At 50.0% G+C, this 20,816-nt stretch overlaps 1 protein-coding gene across 5 annotated transcripts in view; it reads right to left on the reverse strand.

Annotated features, from left to right (window-relative positions):
* MAPK8IP1 (mitogen-activated protein kinase 8 interacting protein 1) overlaps positions 1-20,816 on the reverse strand; it is a 77,120-nt gene that overhangs the window by 25,786 nt on the left and 30,518 nt on the right. For all 5 annotated transcript variants that reach the window (XM_073541689.1, XM_073541688.1, XM_073541687.1 and 2 more), the window contains exons 2-3: positions 11,268-11,382; positions 7,258-7,482 (exon numbers count right to left, since the gene is read on the reverse strand). In XM_073541689.1, coding sequence (XP_073397790.1) covers positions 7,258-7,482; positions 11,268-11,382 — 340 coding nt within the window. The remainder of the gene's footprint in view (positions 1-7,257; positions 7,483-11,267; positions 11,383-20,816) is intronic.

Genomic DNA, 20,816 nt, shown 5'->3' on the forward strand with positions numbered 1-20,816 from the left:
CGGACGACCATCGGATAAAATCTGCCGCTAATGCAAGTCTATGGGGAAAAAAACGGATCCACCAAAAAAAGGGGCGGATCCGTTTTTTTCTAAAAACGGCAGATTTTGACTGATGTCAAAAAACTGAAGTGTGAAACAGGCCTAATGCTGTATATCTGCCCCTGGTCCGACCTGCAAGATAAGAAAAATAAGTTTTATTACACTCACCCAGGGGCGGTCCGGCGCCTCCCATCTTCATGCGATGACGTCCTCTTCCTTGCTTCTGTTGCCCTTCTGTGCAGGCGCACTGATCTGCCATGTTGAGGGCAGAGCAAAAAACTGCAGTGCGCAGGTGCTGGGGACTCTCTGACCTTTCCCGGCACCTGCGCACTGCAGTACTTTGCTCTCCCCTCAACATGGCAGATCAGTGCGCCTGCACAGAAGGGCAACAGAAGCAAGGAAGAGGACGTCATCGCATGAAGATGGGAGGCGCCAGACCTGCGACACCAATCGGACCAGACCGGACCTCCCACCCAGGTGACTATAATACAACTTATCTTTCAGGTCAGGCTGGGGGCAGATATACAGCATTTCTGTAGATAAGCCCTGAAAGGCAGTGGCCGCATCTTATAGCGGCAAAAAGAGGTGACAGGTTCCCTTTAAATTCTAACTGCGGTCTCAGAGTCAGCAGAACTCGCCGCAGAATGTTTTGTATCTGCCTCTAGCCCCTCCCCTCTAAGCCCATTTCTGCCTCTAGCTCCTCCTCTGTCTACCTCTAGCTCCTCCCCTCTCTGTATCGGCCTCTAGCTCCTCCCCTCTATGCCTGTTTTGCCTCTAGCTCCTCCCCTCTGTATCTGCCTCTAGCTCCTCCTCTGTCTGCAGCTCCTCCCTCTTCATGAGCGCCAACTGTCACCTCCTAACCCAGTAATGGGAAGCCTGTTGTCACTGAAGACGCCATTTACACATGCACTAAGCGTGCCGCCTGTCCTGGAGGAGAATGCTGCAGATCTCTCTCATAAGACACATTACAAAGTTTCTTCATTTCCTTTGATCTATTGATTTATGAAATAAACAATAAATCGGCGTTTACACTTTAAGTTCCAATTCTCCAGAATCCGGAGGATTTCCTAAACACTCGGACACTCTCATACACTGTGATCCTATAGGATCCTTCATTACGGGCCATCCGTGCCGGATGAGCCTCTCCTGCCCACCCCATGATGTAGGCTCATAAGTCTAAGCCCTTACTCTGCCTTTTGTAGGCAATCTATTGCTCTCTGTTATCAGCCAGGCTGTGAAAGCTATGAGGAGACTGACCATACGACCGTCACACACCTATTCCTGATCCATTATAGTGTCGGTGGCCCTAGGTGACCCGCTCCGGAGACATCAGTCAGTATGTGGCACATTATGACGAACGCGGGCAAGGGTGGCACCACTGCGGTGCTCTCTGGGCGATGCGTCCGGTGACGTGACCGATGGGGGGACGGTGTCAAGCAGTGGGATCTCGGATGACTCAACGCAGTCCGGAGCTGTTACTGTTACAAGTTACTGTCACTATGGCAACAAACGCTAATGGGGCAGAGCGAGAAAGCGGAGAACAACAGCGAGAAGAGGAATACAGATGAGGGGACACTGAGTGACTGTCAGTCACAGGCCGACATGGGGGGGGATAAGCCATTAGCCTGTCCTCATCCCATTAGCCGCCCCTAAGGGATTACACGTTTCTATTAGCAGAGATTACTCCATGCCACTGTCAAGGGATATTCCGATATTCTGAGACATCACCCTTCATCCCCGGCCGACTAGTACCGTCTACTAATGGGCACTGACATGGCTGTCACTCAGCTTCAGGTCCCGGTAGACACTGCCTACGTCGTACCATATGGTGCTGGAGTGATTAATTGATGCGCCACACCCGAGAGGGTCCAGATAATACGGCCAGATCATTGGCCGAATATCACTGCTAACTCCATAAACTAAGGAAAGTCACGGGATCCATCATACATCTATGGGCACCAGGAGCGGGACCAGACGCTGGAAGCTCGTATGCCACGGCCATCATGGCCAGTGCACACCCCAAGGGCCACCAGCGCCCAGATGTCCATATCGGCAGCACTGTTCCCCAGGGGACCATCATACTTGACCACATTTCGGCATGATCTTTTCTGATAGCCATAGCACCTTTTTTCAGGGCCACAACTTTTCCATGACTCTTTGAAGCCTCCTCCACGGAATAAAAAACCCTTCTGATCAAACTCATAATATTTTTATTTTCAGGGAGGTTCCAGGAGCTTTGCCAATTGTTCTGGGGGGCGGGGTGGTCTCCCCTCTGTCTGTGAGCCCCTGGCTTTTCCATGGGGGTTGTCCTACAGTGTCACTGCTCTCGGAGCAGGTGTTAGGAGTGTTGAAGGGGGCAGCACCGATAACTTGGGTCCCCAAACCGTCACCACCGCAAGTAACAATACTACATGTTATGCCGTATAGCAGTATTATTGGGACATTGCAATAAACTGCTATTAGTTGAATTTGCATACGTCATATGTTGGCTCCTGTGTGTTGGTATTATTTGAGCAGTATATGGGGGTATTATTTGGCACTGTATCAAATGTTTTATTTAAAAGGTCCATGTATGACAATGTATGACCACACAGGCCACCATCCAATATATGTGTCCCTGAGTGTCACCAGGAGGATTAGGATGAGCAGCGCTATACTTTTCTAACATTGCCACTGATCATGGCCTTCATGAGATCACACATGATCATGAGCAGTAGAGTACACAGAAGGCCCAATGTAACACTATTACCCTGTTTATGCACTTAAAGGGATTGTTCCATTAACAATATCCACAGGATGGATGATAAAATATGATTTCTGAATGAAGGAGGGGGTCCGGATACACAGATCTCTAGAATGGGGGGGATTAGACGGGAGCGGTAGTGAGCATGTGCGACCACCACTACTATAAACAGTGAATGGAGCAGTAGTGAGCGTGTGCGAAAACCTCCTATAGACGGTGACTGGGGCGGTAGTGAGCATGTGCAACCACCTCCTATAGACGGTGACTGGAGCGGTAGCGAGCGTGTGCAACCTCCTCCTATAGACGGTGACTGGAGCGGTAGTGAGCGTGTGCAACCACCTCCTATAGATGGTGACTGGAGCGGTAGTGAGCGTGTGCGACCACCTCCTATAGATGGTGACTGGAGCTGTAGTGAGCGTGTGTGACCACCTCCTATAGACGGTGACTGGAGCGGTAGTGAGCGTGTGCGACCACCTCCTATAGACGGTGAATGGAGCGGTAGTGAGCGTGTGCGACCACCTCCTATAGATGGTGAATGGAGCGGTAGTGAGCGTGTGCAACCACCTCCTATAGACGGTGACTGGGGCGGTAGTGAGCATGTGCAACCACCTCCTATAGACGGTGACTGGAGCGGTAGCGAGCGTGTGCAACCTCCTCCTATAGACGGTGACTGGAGCGGTAGTGAGCGTGTGCAACCACCTCCTATAGATGGTGACTGGAGCGGTAGTGAGCGTGTGCGACCACCTCCTATAGATGGTGACTGGAGCTGTAGTGAGCGTGTGCGACCACCTCCTATAGACGGTGACTGGAGCGGTAGTGAGCGTGTGCGACCACCTCCTATAGACGGTGAATGGAGCGGTAGTGAGCGTGTGCGACCACCTCCTATAGATGGTGAATGGAGCGGTAGTGAGCGTGTGCGAACACCTCCTATAGACAGTGACTGGAGTGGTAGTGAGCGTGTGCGACCACCTCCTATAGACAGTGACTGGAGCAGTAGTGAGTGTGTGCGAACACCTCCTGTAGACGGTGACTGGAGCGGTAGTGAGCGTGTGTGACCACCTCCTATAGACAGTGAATGGAGCGGTAGTGAGCGTGTGTGACCACTTCCTATAGACAGTGAATGGAGCGGTAGTGAGCGTGTGTGACCACCTCCTATGGACAGTGGATGGAGCGGTAGTGAGCGTGTGCGACCACCACTACTATAGACTATGACTGGAGCGGTAGTGAGTGTGTGTGACCACCTCCTATAGACAGTGGATTGAGCGGTAGTGAGTGTGTGTGACCACCTCCTATAGACAGTGAATGGAGCGGTAGTGAGCGTGTGTGACCACCTCCTATAGACAGTGGATGGAGCGGTAGTGAGCGTGTGCGACCACCACTACTATAGACTATGACTGGAGTGGTAGTGAGGGTGTGCGACCACCTCCTATAGACAGTGGATTGAGCGGTAGTGAGTGTGTGTGACCACCTCCTATAGACAGTGAATGGAGCGGTAGTGAGCGTGTGTGACCACCTCCTATAGACAGTGGATGGAGCGGTAGTGAGCGTGTGCGACCACCACTACTATAGACTATGACTGGAGTGGTAGTGAGGGTGTGCGACCACCTCCTATAGACAGTGGATTGAGCGGTAGTGAGTGTGTGTGACCACCTCCTATAGACAGTGAATGGAGCGGTAGTGAGCGTGTGTGACCACCTCCTATAGACAGTGGATGGAGCGGTAGTGAGCGTGTGCGACCACCACTACTATAGACTATGACTGGAGTGGTAGTGAGGGTGTGCGACCACCTCCTATAGACAGTGAATGGAGCGGTAGTGAGCGTGTGTGACCACCTCCTATAGACAGTGGATGGAGCGGTAGTGAGCGTGTGCAACCACCACTACTATAGACAGTAAATGGAGCGGTAGTGAGCGTGTGCAACCACCACTACTATAGACAGTAAATGGAGCGGTAGTGAGCGTGTGCGACCACCTCCTATAGACAGTGAATGGAGCGGTAATGAGCGTGTGCGACCACCTCCTATAGACAGCGAATGGAGCGGTAGTGAGTGTGTGCGACCACCTCCTATAGACAGTGGATGGAGCGGTAGTGAGCGTGTGTGACCACCTCCTATAGACAGTGAATGGAGCGGTAATGAGCGTGTGCGACCACCTCCTATAGACGGTGAATGGAGCGGTAGTGAGCGTGTGCGACCACCTCCTATAGACAGTGAATGGAGTGGTAGTGAGCGTGTGTGACCACCTCCTATAGACAGTGAATGGAGCGGTAATGAGCGTGTGCGACCACCTCCTATAGACGGTGAATGGAGCGGTAGTGAGTGTGTGTGACCACCTCCTATAGACAGTGAATGGAGCGGTAATGAGCGTGTGCGACCACCTCCTATAGACAGCGAATGGAGCGGTAGTGAGTGTATGCGACCACCTCCTATAGACAGTGGATGGAGTGGTAGTGAGCGTGTGTGACCACCTCCTATAGACAGTGAATGGAGCGGTAATGAGCGTGTGCGACCACCTCCTATAGACGGTGCATGGAGCGGTAGTGAGCGTGTGCGACCACCTCCTATAGACAGTGGATGGAGTGGTAGTGAGCGTGTGTGACCACCTCCTATAGACAGTGAATGGAGCGGTAATGAGCGTGTGCGACCACCTCCTATAGACAGTGGATGGAGCGGTAATGAGCGTGTGCGACCACCTCCTATAGACAGTGAATGGAGCGGTAATGAGCGTGTGCGACCACCTCCTATAGACAGTGGATGGAGTGGTAGTGAGCGTGTGTGACCACCTCCTATAGACAGTGAATGGAGCGGTAATGAGCGTGTGCGACCACCTCCTATAGACAGTGAATGGAGCGGTAATGAGCGTGTGCGACCACCTCCTATAGACAGTGAATGGAGCGGTAATGAGCGTGTGCGACCACCTCCTATAGACAGTGGATGCAGCGGTAATGAGCGTGTGTGACCACCTCCTATAGACGGTGAATGGAGCGGTAGTGAGTGTGTGCGACCACCTCCTATAGACAGTGGATGGAGTGGTAGTGAGCGTGTGTGACCACCTCCTATAGACAGTGAATGGAGCGGTAGTGAGCGTGTGCGACCACCTCCTATAGACAGTGAATGGAGCGGTAATGAGCGTGTGCGACCACCTCCTATAGACAGTGAATGGAGCGGTAATGAGCGTGTGCGACCACCTCCTATAGACAGTGGATGGAGCGGTAATGAGCGTGTGCGACCACCTCCTATAGACAGTGGATGGAGCGGTAGTGAGTGAGTGCGACCACCTCCTATAGACAGTGGATGGAGCGGTAATGAGCGTGTGCGACCACCTCCTATAGACAGTGGATGGAGCGGTAATGAGCGTGTGCGACCACCTCCTATAGACAGTGGATGGAGCGGTAATGAGCGTGTGTGACCACCACTACTATAGACAGTGGATGGAGCGGTAGTGAGTGAGTGCGACCACCTCCTATAGACAGTGGATGGAGCGGTAATGAGCGTGTGCGACCACCTCCTATAGACAGTGGATGGAGCGGTAGTGAGTGAGTGCGACCACCTCCTATAGACAGTGGATGGAGCGGTAGTGAGCGTGTGCTACCACCACTACTATAGACAGTGAATGGAGCGGTAGTGAGCGTGTGCGACCACCTCCTATAGACAGTGGATGGAGTGGTAGTGAGTGAGTGCGACCACCTCCTATAGACAGTGGATGGAGCGGTAGTGAGTGAGTGCGACCACCTCCTATAGACAGTGGATGGAGCGGTAGTGAGCGTGTGCTACCACCACTACTATAGACAGTGAATGGAGCGGTAATGAGCGTGTGCGACCACCTCCTATAGACAGTGGATGGAGTGGTAGTGAGTGAGTGCGACCACCTCCTATAGACAGTGGATGGAGCGGTAGTGAGCGTGTGTGACCACCACTACTATAGACAGTGAATGGAGCGGTAGTGAGCGTGTTCAACCACCACTACTATAGACAGTGAATGGAGCGGTAATGAGCGTGTGCGACCACCTCCTATAGACAGTGGATGGAGTGGTAGTGAGTGAGTGCGACCACCACTACTATAGACAGTGAATGGAGCGGTAGTGAGCGTGTGCTACCACCACTACTATAGACAGTGAATGGAGCGGTAGTGAGCGTGTTCAACCACCACTACTATAGACAGTGAATGGAGCGGTAGTGAGCGTGTGCGACCACCACTACTATAGACAGTGAATGGAGCGGTAGTGATCGAGTGCTACCACCTCCTATACACAGTGACTGGAGCGGTGGTCGCACAGGCGCACTACCCCTCCAGTCACACAGGGGACCCCCATTCTCATATCCGGATCACACATTCATCATGGATCTATTTATTGCAGTGGATGTGACATACCTTGGAGGCATCTGGACAATTATTCTATTATTTGCCTAAATGCATATAACCCACAACCTGTCGGATCTCATAGCGTCGGCGCATGTGACACGCCTTGTGCCGTACCTGTGTGCGTGGCGCCTGTGGAAACAGGTTGAGCGTTGTAGGCCTCTTAGGTCTGTAGGTGTCCATAGTTGCTGGAAGAATTGGCCTGGGGTCCACGGGAGGCAAGATCTCTTCTTCGGGGAGTTGGCCAGCATCAATCAGGTCCAGCTGAAGCATCTCCGCCTGGATCCGACTGGCAGCTCCCCCCCCTCCTGGGGCAGGACCCGGCTCAGCACGCAGGCGGCTCTGGGGGATCAGGAGACAGAGTCATGGGACCAGGGGGAGGGAGAGGGACAGAGTGACATCATCTGCTGGGAGGGTGAGGGGGTGAACAGAATGACTGCCTGGGGGGGACAGAGAGGGACAAGATTAAGAAGACCCCATGTGTCACTGTAAGGAAAGCAAATCATGGAATGGAAAAGCAAAACCACTGATAAGCAACCGGTGGAGGAATGCCACCGGCGGAGCGGCTGCGTCACTGATGAGCCTGGTGGGCAGAAACGTCACCGGACGGCGGCCACTCGGGAAGAATAGTAATTAGTAGTCAACAGAGAGCAGCAGATGGATGATGATGCAGACGCTGACACACGGCACCATCCCGGCAGGGACCAGAAACATGGACACCTGTCCAGACCGGCTACTACAGCCAGACACAAATCATCCCCAAATACAAAGCAATGAACATTATGGGACGAGTCTTATATAGAGACACAAAGAATATCCATTTTCTATCTATCTAGCTCTATATTAAGACAGACTTTGTATTACTACTACGTTTTTCGGCACCAGGAGTCTGGGAATACATATCTATTTCTTGGCTGAGATGAATGCTTGATATGGACACAATTGCTGCCTGTGAATGTAAGGCTTGAGTGTTCTCATTCACTGACAGCAATCAAATATTGAAAATGGTAAAAAAAAAAAAAAAAAAAAAAGAAAATCATAACACAAAGTTGTATAAAAGTTTTAGAACTTTTACTTTGTATAGTTATTAAAGGGAGTGTCCATTTTTTGGAGAACCCTTTCTTAAATGCAATAGTTTCCCACAGAAAATTGAAATAGAATATTAAACTCTCCTCTCGCGCCTCGGGACATTTGCAGCGTTGTCGGCGCCGGCCCTACCGGCACGCACACGACATTGTTATGCCACACACGAGCGCTGCTGTTTGCAACCAAGGGAAGAGCGAGCAGTGCAGCCTGTCGGCGAGAGCCGGTAGACACATCGCTGGAAAGGTGCCAGAGAGGGAGGCGAGTACAATGGGTTTGTTTTATTTTCTATTGGTCTTTATTGCTTTTAAGAAGGGGTTAGACAAGTAGTAGACATGTCCTTTAACACCTTAATGCCCATGATGGATATATACAGCGGGGGGGTGAAGTGGGCTGGGGAGCTGAGCTCTTTCCGCACGCGGCTAAATTAAATGAATTCCGCGTCCAGAGCTGAGCTCAATCTCCGACAGCGGCATTTAAATGTAACGCGCGCGGATGGTGGTGTGCCGATGGGCTGCCCTTCGGCTATGTGCACACGGTGCGGATTCTGCTGCATTTCCACAGCGGTTTGGGCCCTGCGGAAACGCAGCAGTTCCGCTGACAAGGTACAGTACAATGAAAGCCTATGGGTTTTCAAAAACACTGTGCTGACGGTGCGCTTTTTCCCGCGCGGTTTTGCTGTGGTTTACAAACCGCAACATATCAATTGTTTGGGCGGTTTCCGCAGCGGTTTCACACCTTTAACATAGTAGAGGTGTGAAACCGCAGACCAAACCGCAGGTCACTTTACCTGCGGTTCCACGCGGGAAAAACCGCAGGTGAATCTGCAACGTGTGCACATAGCCTTACAGCTGGGGGTCTGCTGAAGGCATCACTGCCATCTTGGTACTCCTATGAAGCTCAGTTACGAGCCAAGCTTGAAAGGCAATCGAGATTTTCACTATATACTGCAATACAATGGTATTATGGTATATAGTAGAAGCAATCAGATTCAAGTTCACTAAAAGAATGAATAAAAAAAAAAGTCAATGTAAAAAAATAAAAATAAAAGTCCAAATCACCCCAGATACCCCCATTTAAAATAAAGAAAATGAAAAAATAAACATATTTGGTGTCACCGCATCTGAGAAAATCTGATATAATCAAAATATGAGATTAATGAACCCGTAAACACCAGAAAGAGGAAGAAAATTGAATCGCAAAGTCCACGGGCAACACATTTCCCTAATAAAAGAAAATAAAAAGCGATCAAAATGTTGTACAGTTCCTCAATAAAACCGTCAGCTCCCCACACAAGAATAAGCCGCGCACACTTCCATCAATGGAAAAATATAAAAAGAAAAAATTTGTGGGGGGGGGGGGTTTCACCACTTGATAAAAAAAAAAAAATCTATAGACGCTCGGCATGTGGCAGGAATGCATTTTTTTTTTTTTCACCATATCATCTTGCTTGAAAATTTTCCTCGGTTTACAGTAAATCGGATGGTAAAATGAATTGTCGTTCAAAACTAAAACTCGTCCAGCAAAAAAAAAAAATCAAAAACAATCTCTTATATTGCCATGTCAACAAGAATAAAAAAAAAAAAAAAAGACAAAAGTGCAACAAAAAAAAAAGATAAAATGCCCAGCTATTAAGGGGTTTATCACAATAAAAATGAAAAGTTATAAAACTTTTACACAACTTTGTGTAATGATTTTTTTTTGTTTTCAATATTTGCTTGTTGTCAGTGAATGAGAACAGTAACCCTGTGCAAGAAATGGGGAGTGCAAACATTCACTTACAGCAAGCTTATATCTAGAAAATTATGAGAAATTGGAAAAAATAAGTATGGTAGAAAGTGATGTGACTTCACTTATTAGCAATAATTGGGCCAGCCAGGTACCCAGGAGGCAACTACCGAACCCACCAGAGATATGTTGAAGCTAAGAATGGTCACTGCCCATCTGCCGCACCATTAGCCTCATCTTGGCTGAGCCGACGTCTCCTGGCAGCGACACAATCAGCGCAGAACATCCTGTGACATCTGCTGGGCTCCCGGCAGAACCATATGGATGGCATATGTAACGAAGTTTAGGGAAGGCACCAAAACAATTGGAATATTAACAAATCCCTAAGCCAAAGCTGGCAGGGCCTCGGGTAGAAAGTTTGTCTGATGTACACAGATCATTTGTAGCTCATGTCATCTTTAAAGGGATAAGGAAATAAGATCCATTTTTTCTGAAAATCCAGAAATGTTGGCACTCGGATCGGACACAGGACTAGTAAATCTCTCAAAATAATAGCTATGGGTCCCATTGTGAGAGATCATTGCTCAGCCCGCCAACCACCGGATATTCATCATCCATAGCGGTATAACAAACTGTACAGCCAGATGAGTACACAGACGAGAAGGGGGCTCATAGGGAGAACCAGCCTGGACCCCCATTAGGGTGGAGAATTCTGCAAGTTCGGACAGAAGAGCTTGGGCTTTGCCTTCTCCGCACTCTTTTCATGACCCTGGAGCCAAATTTCTCACACTATCATTTTAGGGTTTCAGCAGTTTATAGGGCTGGGGTCAGGGCACTGGATGGTCTGCGCCCCGGCCAAGGTATGGGGATCTGCACTTGGGGACTGCATTGGAGGGTGCACTTAATTATCCCTGATTTCTACTCTCCATTAAAGGGACTCTCTATTTTAATTCACTCCTTAAAGGTCCTCAGCTTGGAGTCCTCTTCTACTAACCACAGTGGACACCCGCTGAAAACATTGGTTCCTGAATTTCACAGACATCCCCTCTAAATTTAGCAGATAGGTAATAATAATATTAATAAAAATTACTAATGGAATAAATAAAAAAAGTTTTTGAAATGAAACATTGGCAACTTTCTTATGCACTCTCGACGCTGACTCTTCCCCATTCCTCAGCTTGCTGTCAACAAATGGAAACATTCTTGCTAATATAGAGAGTCCGAGTATCAGGCGGCAGCTCTGCCTATGAGGGGGCGCACAATCCATGCGCACAGGTCTGTAGATCTATGCTGACTCCATCTTTGCAGTCACTCACCTTGCAGCGCCGGCTCTCATTACAGTGCAAACTGATTCCACATTCGTCGGTGATCTCTGTAATCTCTGATAAATCTTCGTCTTCAAACTCCTCCAGGGTAATATCATGCGTGAGCCTGGTGGGACAGAGAATGGTCATCTACATATATGTACTATGCAATGTAACTGTGCATGCTGCAACAATCGCACTAATGTGTGTAACCGCCGAGTCACGAGCATTGCATGCAGCCCTTATACGGCCTATCTCCAGGTGCAGCCTGCCGCTGCCCTCATCTGCAGAGGACCTTATTTTCTATGTGTATATACATATATGTATTCATGTATTTGTGTTGTGTGTTGTACATATACGTATGTCTAAATCCACGCTTGTGCTGAGCGAACATACATGTAAGGACACAGATGAGGAAACGTATGCACATATCTATAGGTTCAAACACTTCTGTTGTGAAACTATGTAGGAGTGCATCTATGGGTGCTGTGAGCATACGTATGAGCAAATCCGTGCATGCTGTGAGCATACGTATGAGCAAATCCGTGCATGCTGTGAGCATACGCATGACCAAATCCGTGCATGCTGTGAGCATACGCATGACCAAATCCGTGCATGCTGTGAGCATACGCATGACCAAATCCGTGCATGCTGTGAGCATACGCATGACCAAATCCGTGCATGCTGTGAGCATACGCATGACCAAATCCGTGCATGCTGTGAGCATACGCATGACCAAATCCGTGCATGCTGTGAGCATACGCATGACCAAATCCGTGCATGCTGTGAGCATACGCATGACCAAATCCGTGCATGCTGTGAGCATACGCATGACCAAATCCGTGCATGCTGTGAGCATACGCATGACCAAATCCATGCATGCTGTGAGCATACGCATGTCTAAATCCGTGCATGCTGTGAGCATACGCATGTCTAAATCCGTGCATGCTGTGAGCATACGTATGACTCAATCCGGGCATGCTGTGAGCATACATATGAGGACAAGTATGAGTACACATATGCATATATCTGAGTACAAATATGTCTGTTCTGAGTATATGTATGAGTGCATCTATGGCTGTTGTGAACATACGCATGAGTACGCGTATGTATGTAAATTTAGAACATACCTATAATAGCATCCAAGCATGACAAGAGTATAAATATGAGTGTATGTATGCCTGTCCTGAGCATATGTATAAGTGCATGTTATGAGCATACTTATAAGAGCATGTTTGCATGTTGTGGGCATATGTATAAGGGCATACGCCTAAGTGCATGTTATAAGCATACGTATAGGTGCATGTTTGCATTTTGTGAGCATACGTATAAGTGCATGTTGTGAGCATGCGAAATAAGTGTATGTTATGAACATAAGTATAAGTGCATATTGGCATGTTGTGTGCAAGTCTATGGCTGCATCTCTCTAGGGTTTTATAGCTATTTGGAATATTTTTAGTGTATTCATGCACCACTGAATTAAATATGACATTACCGATTCCCTATAGCTGTGGGACAGATCCTCAATGACTGACAATGAGCGCTATCAGTCCTATATCATAAATCATATTTGTTTGTTTTTTCATTTCCACCTATTCATTGTAAGGGATTTATATTTTATTCTAGGCAAGTCCAGCCAGCTAACAGGCGACACGGAGTATCCAGCGTCCTGGATGGGAAAATCACTGTTAGCGTGGCTGGTCTGGAGCCGGAATCTCCAGGAGTGGACCCTCTGGGCTGTGGCACCGAGGGGCCCCGGGCGAGCTGCCAGGTGGAACCGACCCCTATACAGGGACCGTTAGGAGCAGACCCAGGGGTTCGAGTACCACGGTAGCTGGTACCGAGAGGGGAGGCTCAGGATGGACTGGAGTAGGAGTGTGGGACTAAAGTGTAGATGGCAGGACAGAGCTGGAACACAGGAGACAGGAGTGGAGTAAGACTGTAGACTGGAACGTGGAGGGATGGTTGGATCAGGAACCCAGGAGACAGGATTGGAACAGGAGCACTGGAGGCAGGACTGGAGTAGGACGGAAGGACTGGAGCAGGATGGAACAGGAACACCGGAGGCAGGACTAGAGTAGGGTGGAAGGACTGGAGCAGGATGGAACAGGAACACCGGAGGTAGGACGGAAGGACTGGAGCAGGATGGAACAGGAACACCGGAGGCAGGGCTGGAGTAGGACGGAAGGACTGGAGCAGGATGGAACAGGAACACCGGAGGCAGGGCTGGAGTAGGATGGAAGGACTGGAGCAGGATGGAACAGGAACACCGGAGGCAGGACTGGAGTAGGACGGAAGGACTGGAGCAGGATGGAACAGGAACACCGGAGGCAGGACTGGAGTAGGGTGGAAGGACTGGAGCAGGATGGAACAGGAACACCGGAGGTAGGACGGAAGGACTGGAGCAGGATGGAACAGGAACACCGGAGGCAGGGCTGGAGTAGGACGGAAGGACTGGAGCAGGATGGAACAGGAACACCGGAGGCAGGACTGGAGTAGGACGGAAGGACTGGAGCAGGATGGAACAGGAGCACCGGAGGCAGGACTGGAGTAGGGTGGAAGGACTGGAGCAGGATGGAACAGGAACACCGGAGGCAGGACTGGAGTAGGGTGGAAGGACTGGAGCAGGATGGAACAGGAACACCGGAGGTAGGACTAGAGTAGGACGGAAGGACTGGAGCAGGATGGAACAGGAACACCGGAGGCAGAGCTGGAGTAGGACGGAAGGACTGGAGTAGGATGGAGTATAGCAGGGGACACGGATAGCAGGACTGCGAGGCTGCTGCAGGGAGCACATGAGAACGGGACTGTGAGACTGCAGAGAGCATACGAAGAAGCGAGGCCTAGTGTGCTAGGAAACACAATGATCAGGCGCCTCCCTCAGGGGGAAGCGGCCTGATATGCCCGTCTGGTCTGCCATTGGTCAGGGGGTGCTTCCGGGTCAGGGCATTGCCAGAGCACAAGAAGCAGAAGGGAGGCGCGGCCGCAGCCTATGGCGCATGCGCATTGCATGCAAAGACGCGGTCGGCCACGCGTCTGTCAGAGGAGACCGACGTGGCTGAAGGGTGGCGAGGGGCTGCGGCGTGGGAGCGATGGCCGGGTGAGTATGCAGAGACGGTGTGGGAGCGGAGGCCGGGTGAGTATGTCGGAACGGCGTGACAATCACTTATGAAAGTCTTGATAAAATTATATTTTATATCTATTCACATTTGGTCTCAGTATACAGAAAGTGTTTTTCCATTTTTAAAATTAAATTGGACCCTTTACAAACGAAGATCTATCATCGTGATTTGGTCGAGGATGACTCAATGGCGTTGGTGGTAAAATCAATGCAAGTAACTGCAAAATTCTGAGTTTCTGCAGTTATGGAACCGAATTGTTTGGCTTGGGATCAGATGAACATAACCTATTCCTTATATATTCAGGTTCATCTGGGACAAACTATCCAAATTAATCTACTCAGCTTTGTTACATCATCGATGGACAGAAAATGTAACAACTTTACATGATAATTCCATAAGGATACAATGTAACATTCCCTTCTGACCCGGCTATCCCCAATTTTGCCTGACACTTATTTATCACTTTATGGTTCTGACCGTGTTTACAGTTGTGCTCAAAAGTTTACATACCCCGGCAGAATTTTTGCTTTCAGAGAATAAGAATGGTAACACCAACACTTTGTCTCCACTCATGGTTAGTGGTTGGGTGAAGCCATTTATTGTCAGACTGCTGTGTTTTCTCTTTATAAATCATAATGACACCACAAAACATCCAAATGACCCTGATCAAAAGTTCACACACCCCATTTCTAAATACCGTGTGTTGCCCCTCTAACATCAATGACAGCTGGAAGTCTTTTGTGGTGGTTGTGGATGAGGTTCTTTATTTTCTCAGATGGTAAAGCTGCCCACTCTTCTTGACAAAAAGCCTCCAGTTCCTGTAAATTCCTGGGCTGTATAGCATGAACTGCGCGCTTGAGATCTCCCCTGAGTGGCTCAATGATACTGAGGTCAGGAGACTAAGATGGCCACTCCAGAACCTTCACTTTGTTCTGCTGTAGACAATGACTTTGCCTTGTGTTTTGGATCGTTGTCATGTTGGAACGTCCAAGTACATCCTATGCGCAGTTTCCGGGCTGATGATTGCAAATTTGCCTCCAGTATTTGCTGATAACGTGCTGCATTCATCTTTGCTTCACCTTTGACCAAGTTTACTGTGCCTTTGAGGCTCACACATCTCCAAAACATCAGCGATCCACCTCCGTGCTTGACAGTAGGAATGATGTTCCTTTCATCAAAGGCCTTGTTGACCTTTCTCCAAATGTAACGTTTATGGTTGTGGCCAAAAATTTCAATTTTGGTCTCATCACTCCAAATTAGCTTGTTCCAGAAGTTTTGAGGCTTGTCTCTGTGCTGCTTTGCATATTGTAGGCAAGATACTTTGTGGCATTTGCAAAGTAATAGCTTTCTTCTGGTGACTCGACCATGCAGCCCATTTTTTTTCCAAGTGCCTCCTTATTGTGCATCTTGAAACAGTCACACCGCTAGTTTTCAGAAAGTCCAGTATTTCAGCTGATGTTATTTGTGGGTTTTTCTTTGCATCCCAAACAATTTTCTTGGCAGTTGTGGACGACATTTTTGTTGGTCTACCAGACCGTGGTTTTGTTTTCACAGTGCCCCTGATTTTCCATTTGTTATTCTGTTTGAACTCTGCTGACCGGCATTATAAATTCCTTGGATATCTTTTTGTATCCCTTTCCTGTTTTATACAATTCAACTACCTTTTCCCGTAGTTCCGTTGACAATTCTTTTGCTTGCACCATGACTCAAAATCCAGAAACGTCAGCGGCTGGATGAAAGATGCAAGAGTCTGTCTGGATCCCGGAAACTCACTCAGCTTTTATGCACACACACTGATTACAAGCAAACAGGTCACAGGTGAGGATGTTACTTTTAGTAGCCATTCACACCCATTTGTATCACCTTCTGTGCATGTTATCCGGCCAAAATCACCAGGGTATGTGAACTTTTGATCAGGGTCATTTGGATTGTCATTATGATTTAAAAAGAGAAAACACAGTAGTCTGACAATAAATGGCTTCACCCAACCACTAACCATGAGTGGAGAAAAAGTTATGGTGTTATTATTCTCTGAAAAAAGGCCAAGAAAGCAAAAGTTCTGCCGGGGTATGTAAACTTTCGAGCACAACTATAGGTTGTTTTTCCATCAGCTCGCTCCAGTGGTCAGTGCTCACTCTGTAACGTGGTGTCCTGCAATCCCAAGGAGCCCCTTACATCCTGCTAAACCGGGGGGTCCAGCGCCAAGCCTGGTCTGCTATGAGATCCCTACATTGAATGGAAACAATATTGGTGCCGTGGATTAATGAACTGCGCCATGGCATGACGCTGTAAGATCCGATATGGCAATGGGCACAGGATCTGATATCATGGCCGCCACACCCCATTGTCACATTTCGCAGTGTTGTAAATAATCACAGCGCCATAACCTTACTCCGCAGCCTTAATCCCATCCGCCGCCATGGCACAGGCTAATTTCCCTTTAATGCCTGAAGCTCGCGGCCATCCGTACATTATTTTTTTGCAGTCCTGGCAGTCAGTCAAAAAACAGACAGACCGTAAATCCCTGAAGCCAATTCACAGCTCAAAGGCATGAAAAGCGACTGCAGGCGTTATCTCGCAGAGACAGAGCCGGACGGACGGGATGGAAGAGAGGACGGTCCCTTTATGCCATCTAATTAATGACATGGCAAGGTCACGGCGGGCAATGCTCGTTATTATGGACCTGATCTAATATAGACGTCTATAATATACAGGTATCCAGCAGTCACTCCCTGCATACAGAAGAGGGCGCTGCAGAGGAGATCCATAACCCATTACTCATGTACAACGATACACCGGCGTCCCTGGGGGCCGGGGGCACCGTCATCAAATTGTCTGCAAGTCATAGTGCTGCATACATATTGCTTCCTTCCTGTAATCATCGCCCTCCTCCACAGGCCGGAGCTGCTCAGACACAACCTAAAAATGCCTAAAGGAGCATTCCTTAAAGGAGCTGTCTTTAAGACATGGCTATGAGAAAGTGAGACCCCGCTCTAAAGAGTCAGCCTCAGAGGCTCCCGTACACACACACACACAGCCCTGACCCCTCCATACATTACATCGATGTAATGCCACATTGTACCTGTAGGGGTCACCGCTGCGTGGTATGTGTAACTCCAGTGTACAGTATATATAGTCACCAGTCATTTCACAGGAGATCACCTGCAGGAGAGAACAGAAGCTGCTTCTGACCACCCCCTTATAACAGCACCACCCCTGTGCACAGGCTGTGTCTGGTACTGCAGCTCAGGCCGCTACTACAGCTGACGCTACAGCACATGGACAACCTTCAAAGAAACAAAAGGAGAAGTCGTAAATGTGAACAATCCCTTATCTTCATAAGAAGAGAGGAGAGAACAGAGTCTGGGCAGAAAATGTCACTTCTCTACATACAGAAGTATTTTTCTATATCATCTGATAATCAGGGAATGGGCAGGAAATTTTACGTCAAAGTTGTGTCCTAAAATATTATTTATAGCATTTATCCATCCATACGTTTCTCCATCCATCCATTTATCCAAGCTTCCATCAACCATACATGCATCCTTCCATCCATCCATCCGTCCCCATACATCCGTCCGTCCCCATACATCCGTCCGTCCCCATACATCCATCCGTCCCCATACATCCATCCGTATACATCCATCCATCTGTATCCATCCATCTGTCCCCATCCATACCCATCCATCCGTCCGTCCCCATACATCCATCCGTCCCCATACATACATCCATCCGTCCATCCCCATACATCCATCCGTCCCCATCCATCCATCCATCCCCATCCATCCATCCATCCGTCCGTTCCCATCCATCCATCCGTCCGTCCCCATCCATCCATCCGTCCGTCCGTCCCCATACATCCATCCGTCCCCATCCATCCATCCATCTGTCCGTCCCCTTACATCCATCCGTCCCCATCCATCCGTATCCATCCATCTGTCCGTCCCCATCCATCCGTCCGTCCCCATCCATCCGTCCGTCCCCATCCATCCGTCCGTCCCCATCCATCCGTCCGTCCCCATCCATCCGTCCGTCCCCATCCATCCGTCCGTCCCCATCCATCCGTCCGTCCCCATCCATCCATCCGTATCCATCCATCCATCCGTATCCATCCATCTGTCCCCGTCCGTCCCCATACATCCGTCCGTCCCCATACATCCGTCTGTCCCCATCCATCCATCCATCCGTCCGTCCCCATACATCCGTCCGTCCCCATACATCCATCCGTCCCCATCCATCCATCCGTATCCATCCATCCGTATCCATCCGTACCCATCCATCCGTCCGTCCCCATACATCCATCCGTCCCCATACATCCGTCCGTATCCATCCATCCGTATCCATCCGTACCCATCCATCCGTCCGTCCCCATACATCCATCCGTCCATCCATCCGTCCGTCCGTCCGTCCCCATCCATCCATCCGTCCGTCCCCATCCATCCGTCCCCATACATCCATCCGTCCCTCCATTCGTCTCCATCCATCCATCCGTCCCCATCCATCCGTCCGTCCCCATCCATCCGTCCGTCCCCATACATCCATCCGTCCGTCCCCATACATACATACGTCCGTCCCCATACATACATACGTCCGTCCCCATACATACATACGTCCGTCCGTCCCCATACATACATACGTCCGTCCGTCCCCATACATCCATCCGTCCGTCCCCATACATCCATCCGTCCGTCCCCATACATCCATCCGTCCTCATCCATCCATCCGTCCCCATACATCCATCCGTCCCCATACATCCATCCGTCCCCATACATACATCCGTCCGTCCCCATACATACATCCGTCCGTCCCCATACATACATCCATCCGTCCCCATCCATCCATCCGTCCCCATACATCCATCCGTCCCCATCCATCCATCCGTCCTCATCCATCCATCCGTCCCCATACATCCATCCGTCCCCATACATCCATCCGTCCGTCCCCATACATCCATCCGTCCCCATACATCCATCCGTCCGTCCCCATACATCCATCTGTCCATCCATCCATCCGTCCCCATACATCCATTCGTCTCCATACATCCATCCGTCCCCATCCATCCATCCGTCCCCATCCATCCATCCGTCCGTCCCCATCCATCCGTCCCCATACATCCATCCGTCCCTCCATTCGTCTCCATCCATCCATCCGTCCCCATCCATCCGTCCGTCCCCATACATCCATCCGTCCGTCCCCATACATCCATCCGTCCGTCCCCATACATCCATCCGTCCGTCCCCATACATACATACGTCCGTCCGTCCCCATACATACATACGTCCGTCCGTCCCCATACATCCATCCGTCCGTCCCCATACATCCATCCGTCCGTCCCCATACATCCATCCATCCGTCCTCATCCATCCATCCGTCCCCATACATCCATCCGTCCCCATACATCCATCCGTCCGTCCCCATACATACATCCGTCCGTCCCCATACATACATCCATCCGTCCCCATACATCCATCCGTCCCCATCCATCCATCCGTCCTCATCCATCCATCCGTCCCCATACATCCATCCGTCCCCATACATCCATCCGTCCCCATACATCCATCCGTCCGTCCCCATACATCCATCCGTCCGTCCCCATACATCCATCTGTCCATCCATCCATCCGTCCCCATACATCCATCCGTCTCCATACATCCATCCGTCCCCATACATCCATCCCCATACGTCCCCATCCATCCATCCGTCCCCATACATCCATCTGTCCATCCATCCATCCGTCCCCATACATCCATCCGTCCGTCCCCATACATCCATCCGTCCCCATACATCCATCCCCATCCGTCCATCCATCCGTCCATGTCCATCCATCCGTCCCCGTCCATCCATCCGTCCCCATCCATCCATCCGTCCCCATCCATCCGTCCCCATCCATCCATCCGTCCCCATACATCCATCCGTCCCCATACATCCATCCGTCCCCATACATCCATCCATCCCCATACATCCGTTCGTCCCCATACATCCGTCCGTCCCCATACATCCGTCCGTCCCCATACATCCGTCCGTCCCCATCCATCCGTCCGTCCCCATACATACATACGTCCGTCCGTCCCCATACATACATACGTCCGTCCGTCCCCATACATCCATCCGTCCGTCCCCATACATCCATCCGTCCGTCCCCATACATCCATCCGTCCGTCCCCATACATCCATCCGTCCCCATACATCCATCCGTCCCCATACATCCATCCGTCCGTCCCCATACATACATCCGTCCGTCCCCATACATACATCCATCCGTCCCCATACATCCATCCGTCCCCATCCATCCATCCGTCCGTCCTCATCCATCCATCCGTCCCCATACATCCATCCGTCCCCATACATCCATCCGTCCCCATACATCCATCCGTCCGTCCCCATACATCCATCCGTCCGTCCCCATCCATCCATCCGTCTCCATACATCCGTCCGTCCC

This window comes from Dendrobates tinctorius, unplaced genomic scaffold (assembly GCF_039654945.1).
Source record: "Dendrobates tinctorius isolate UK_male_01 unplaced genomic scaffold, ASM3965494v1 ptg000124l, whole genome shotgun sequence".
NCBI lineage: Eukaryota > Metazoa > Chordata > Amphibia > Anura > Dendrobatidae > Dendrobates > Dendrobates tinctorius.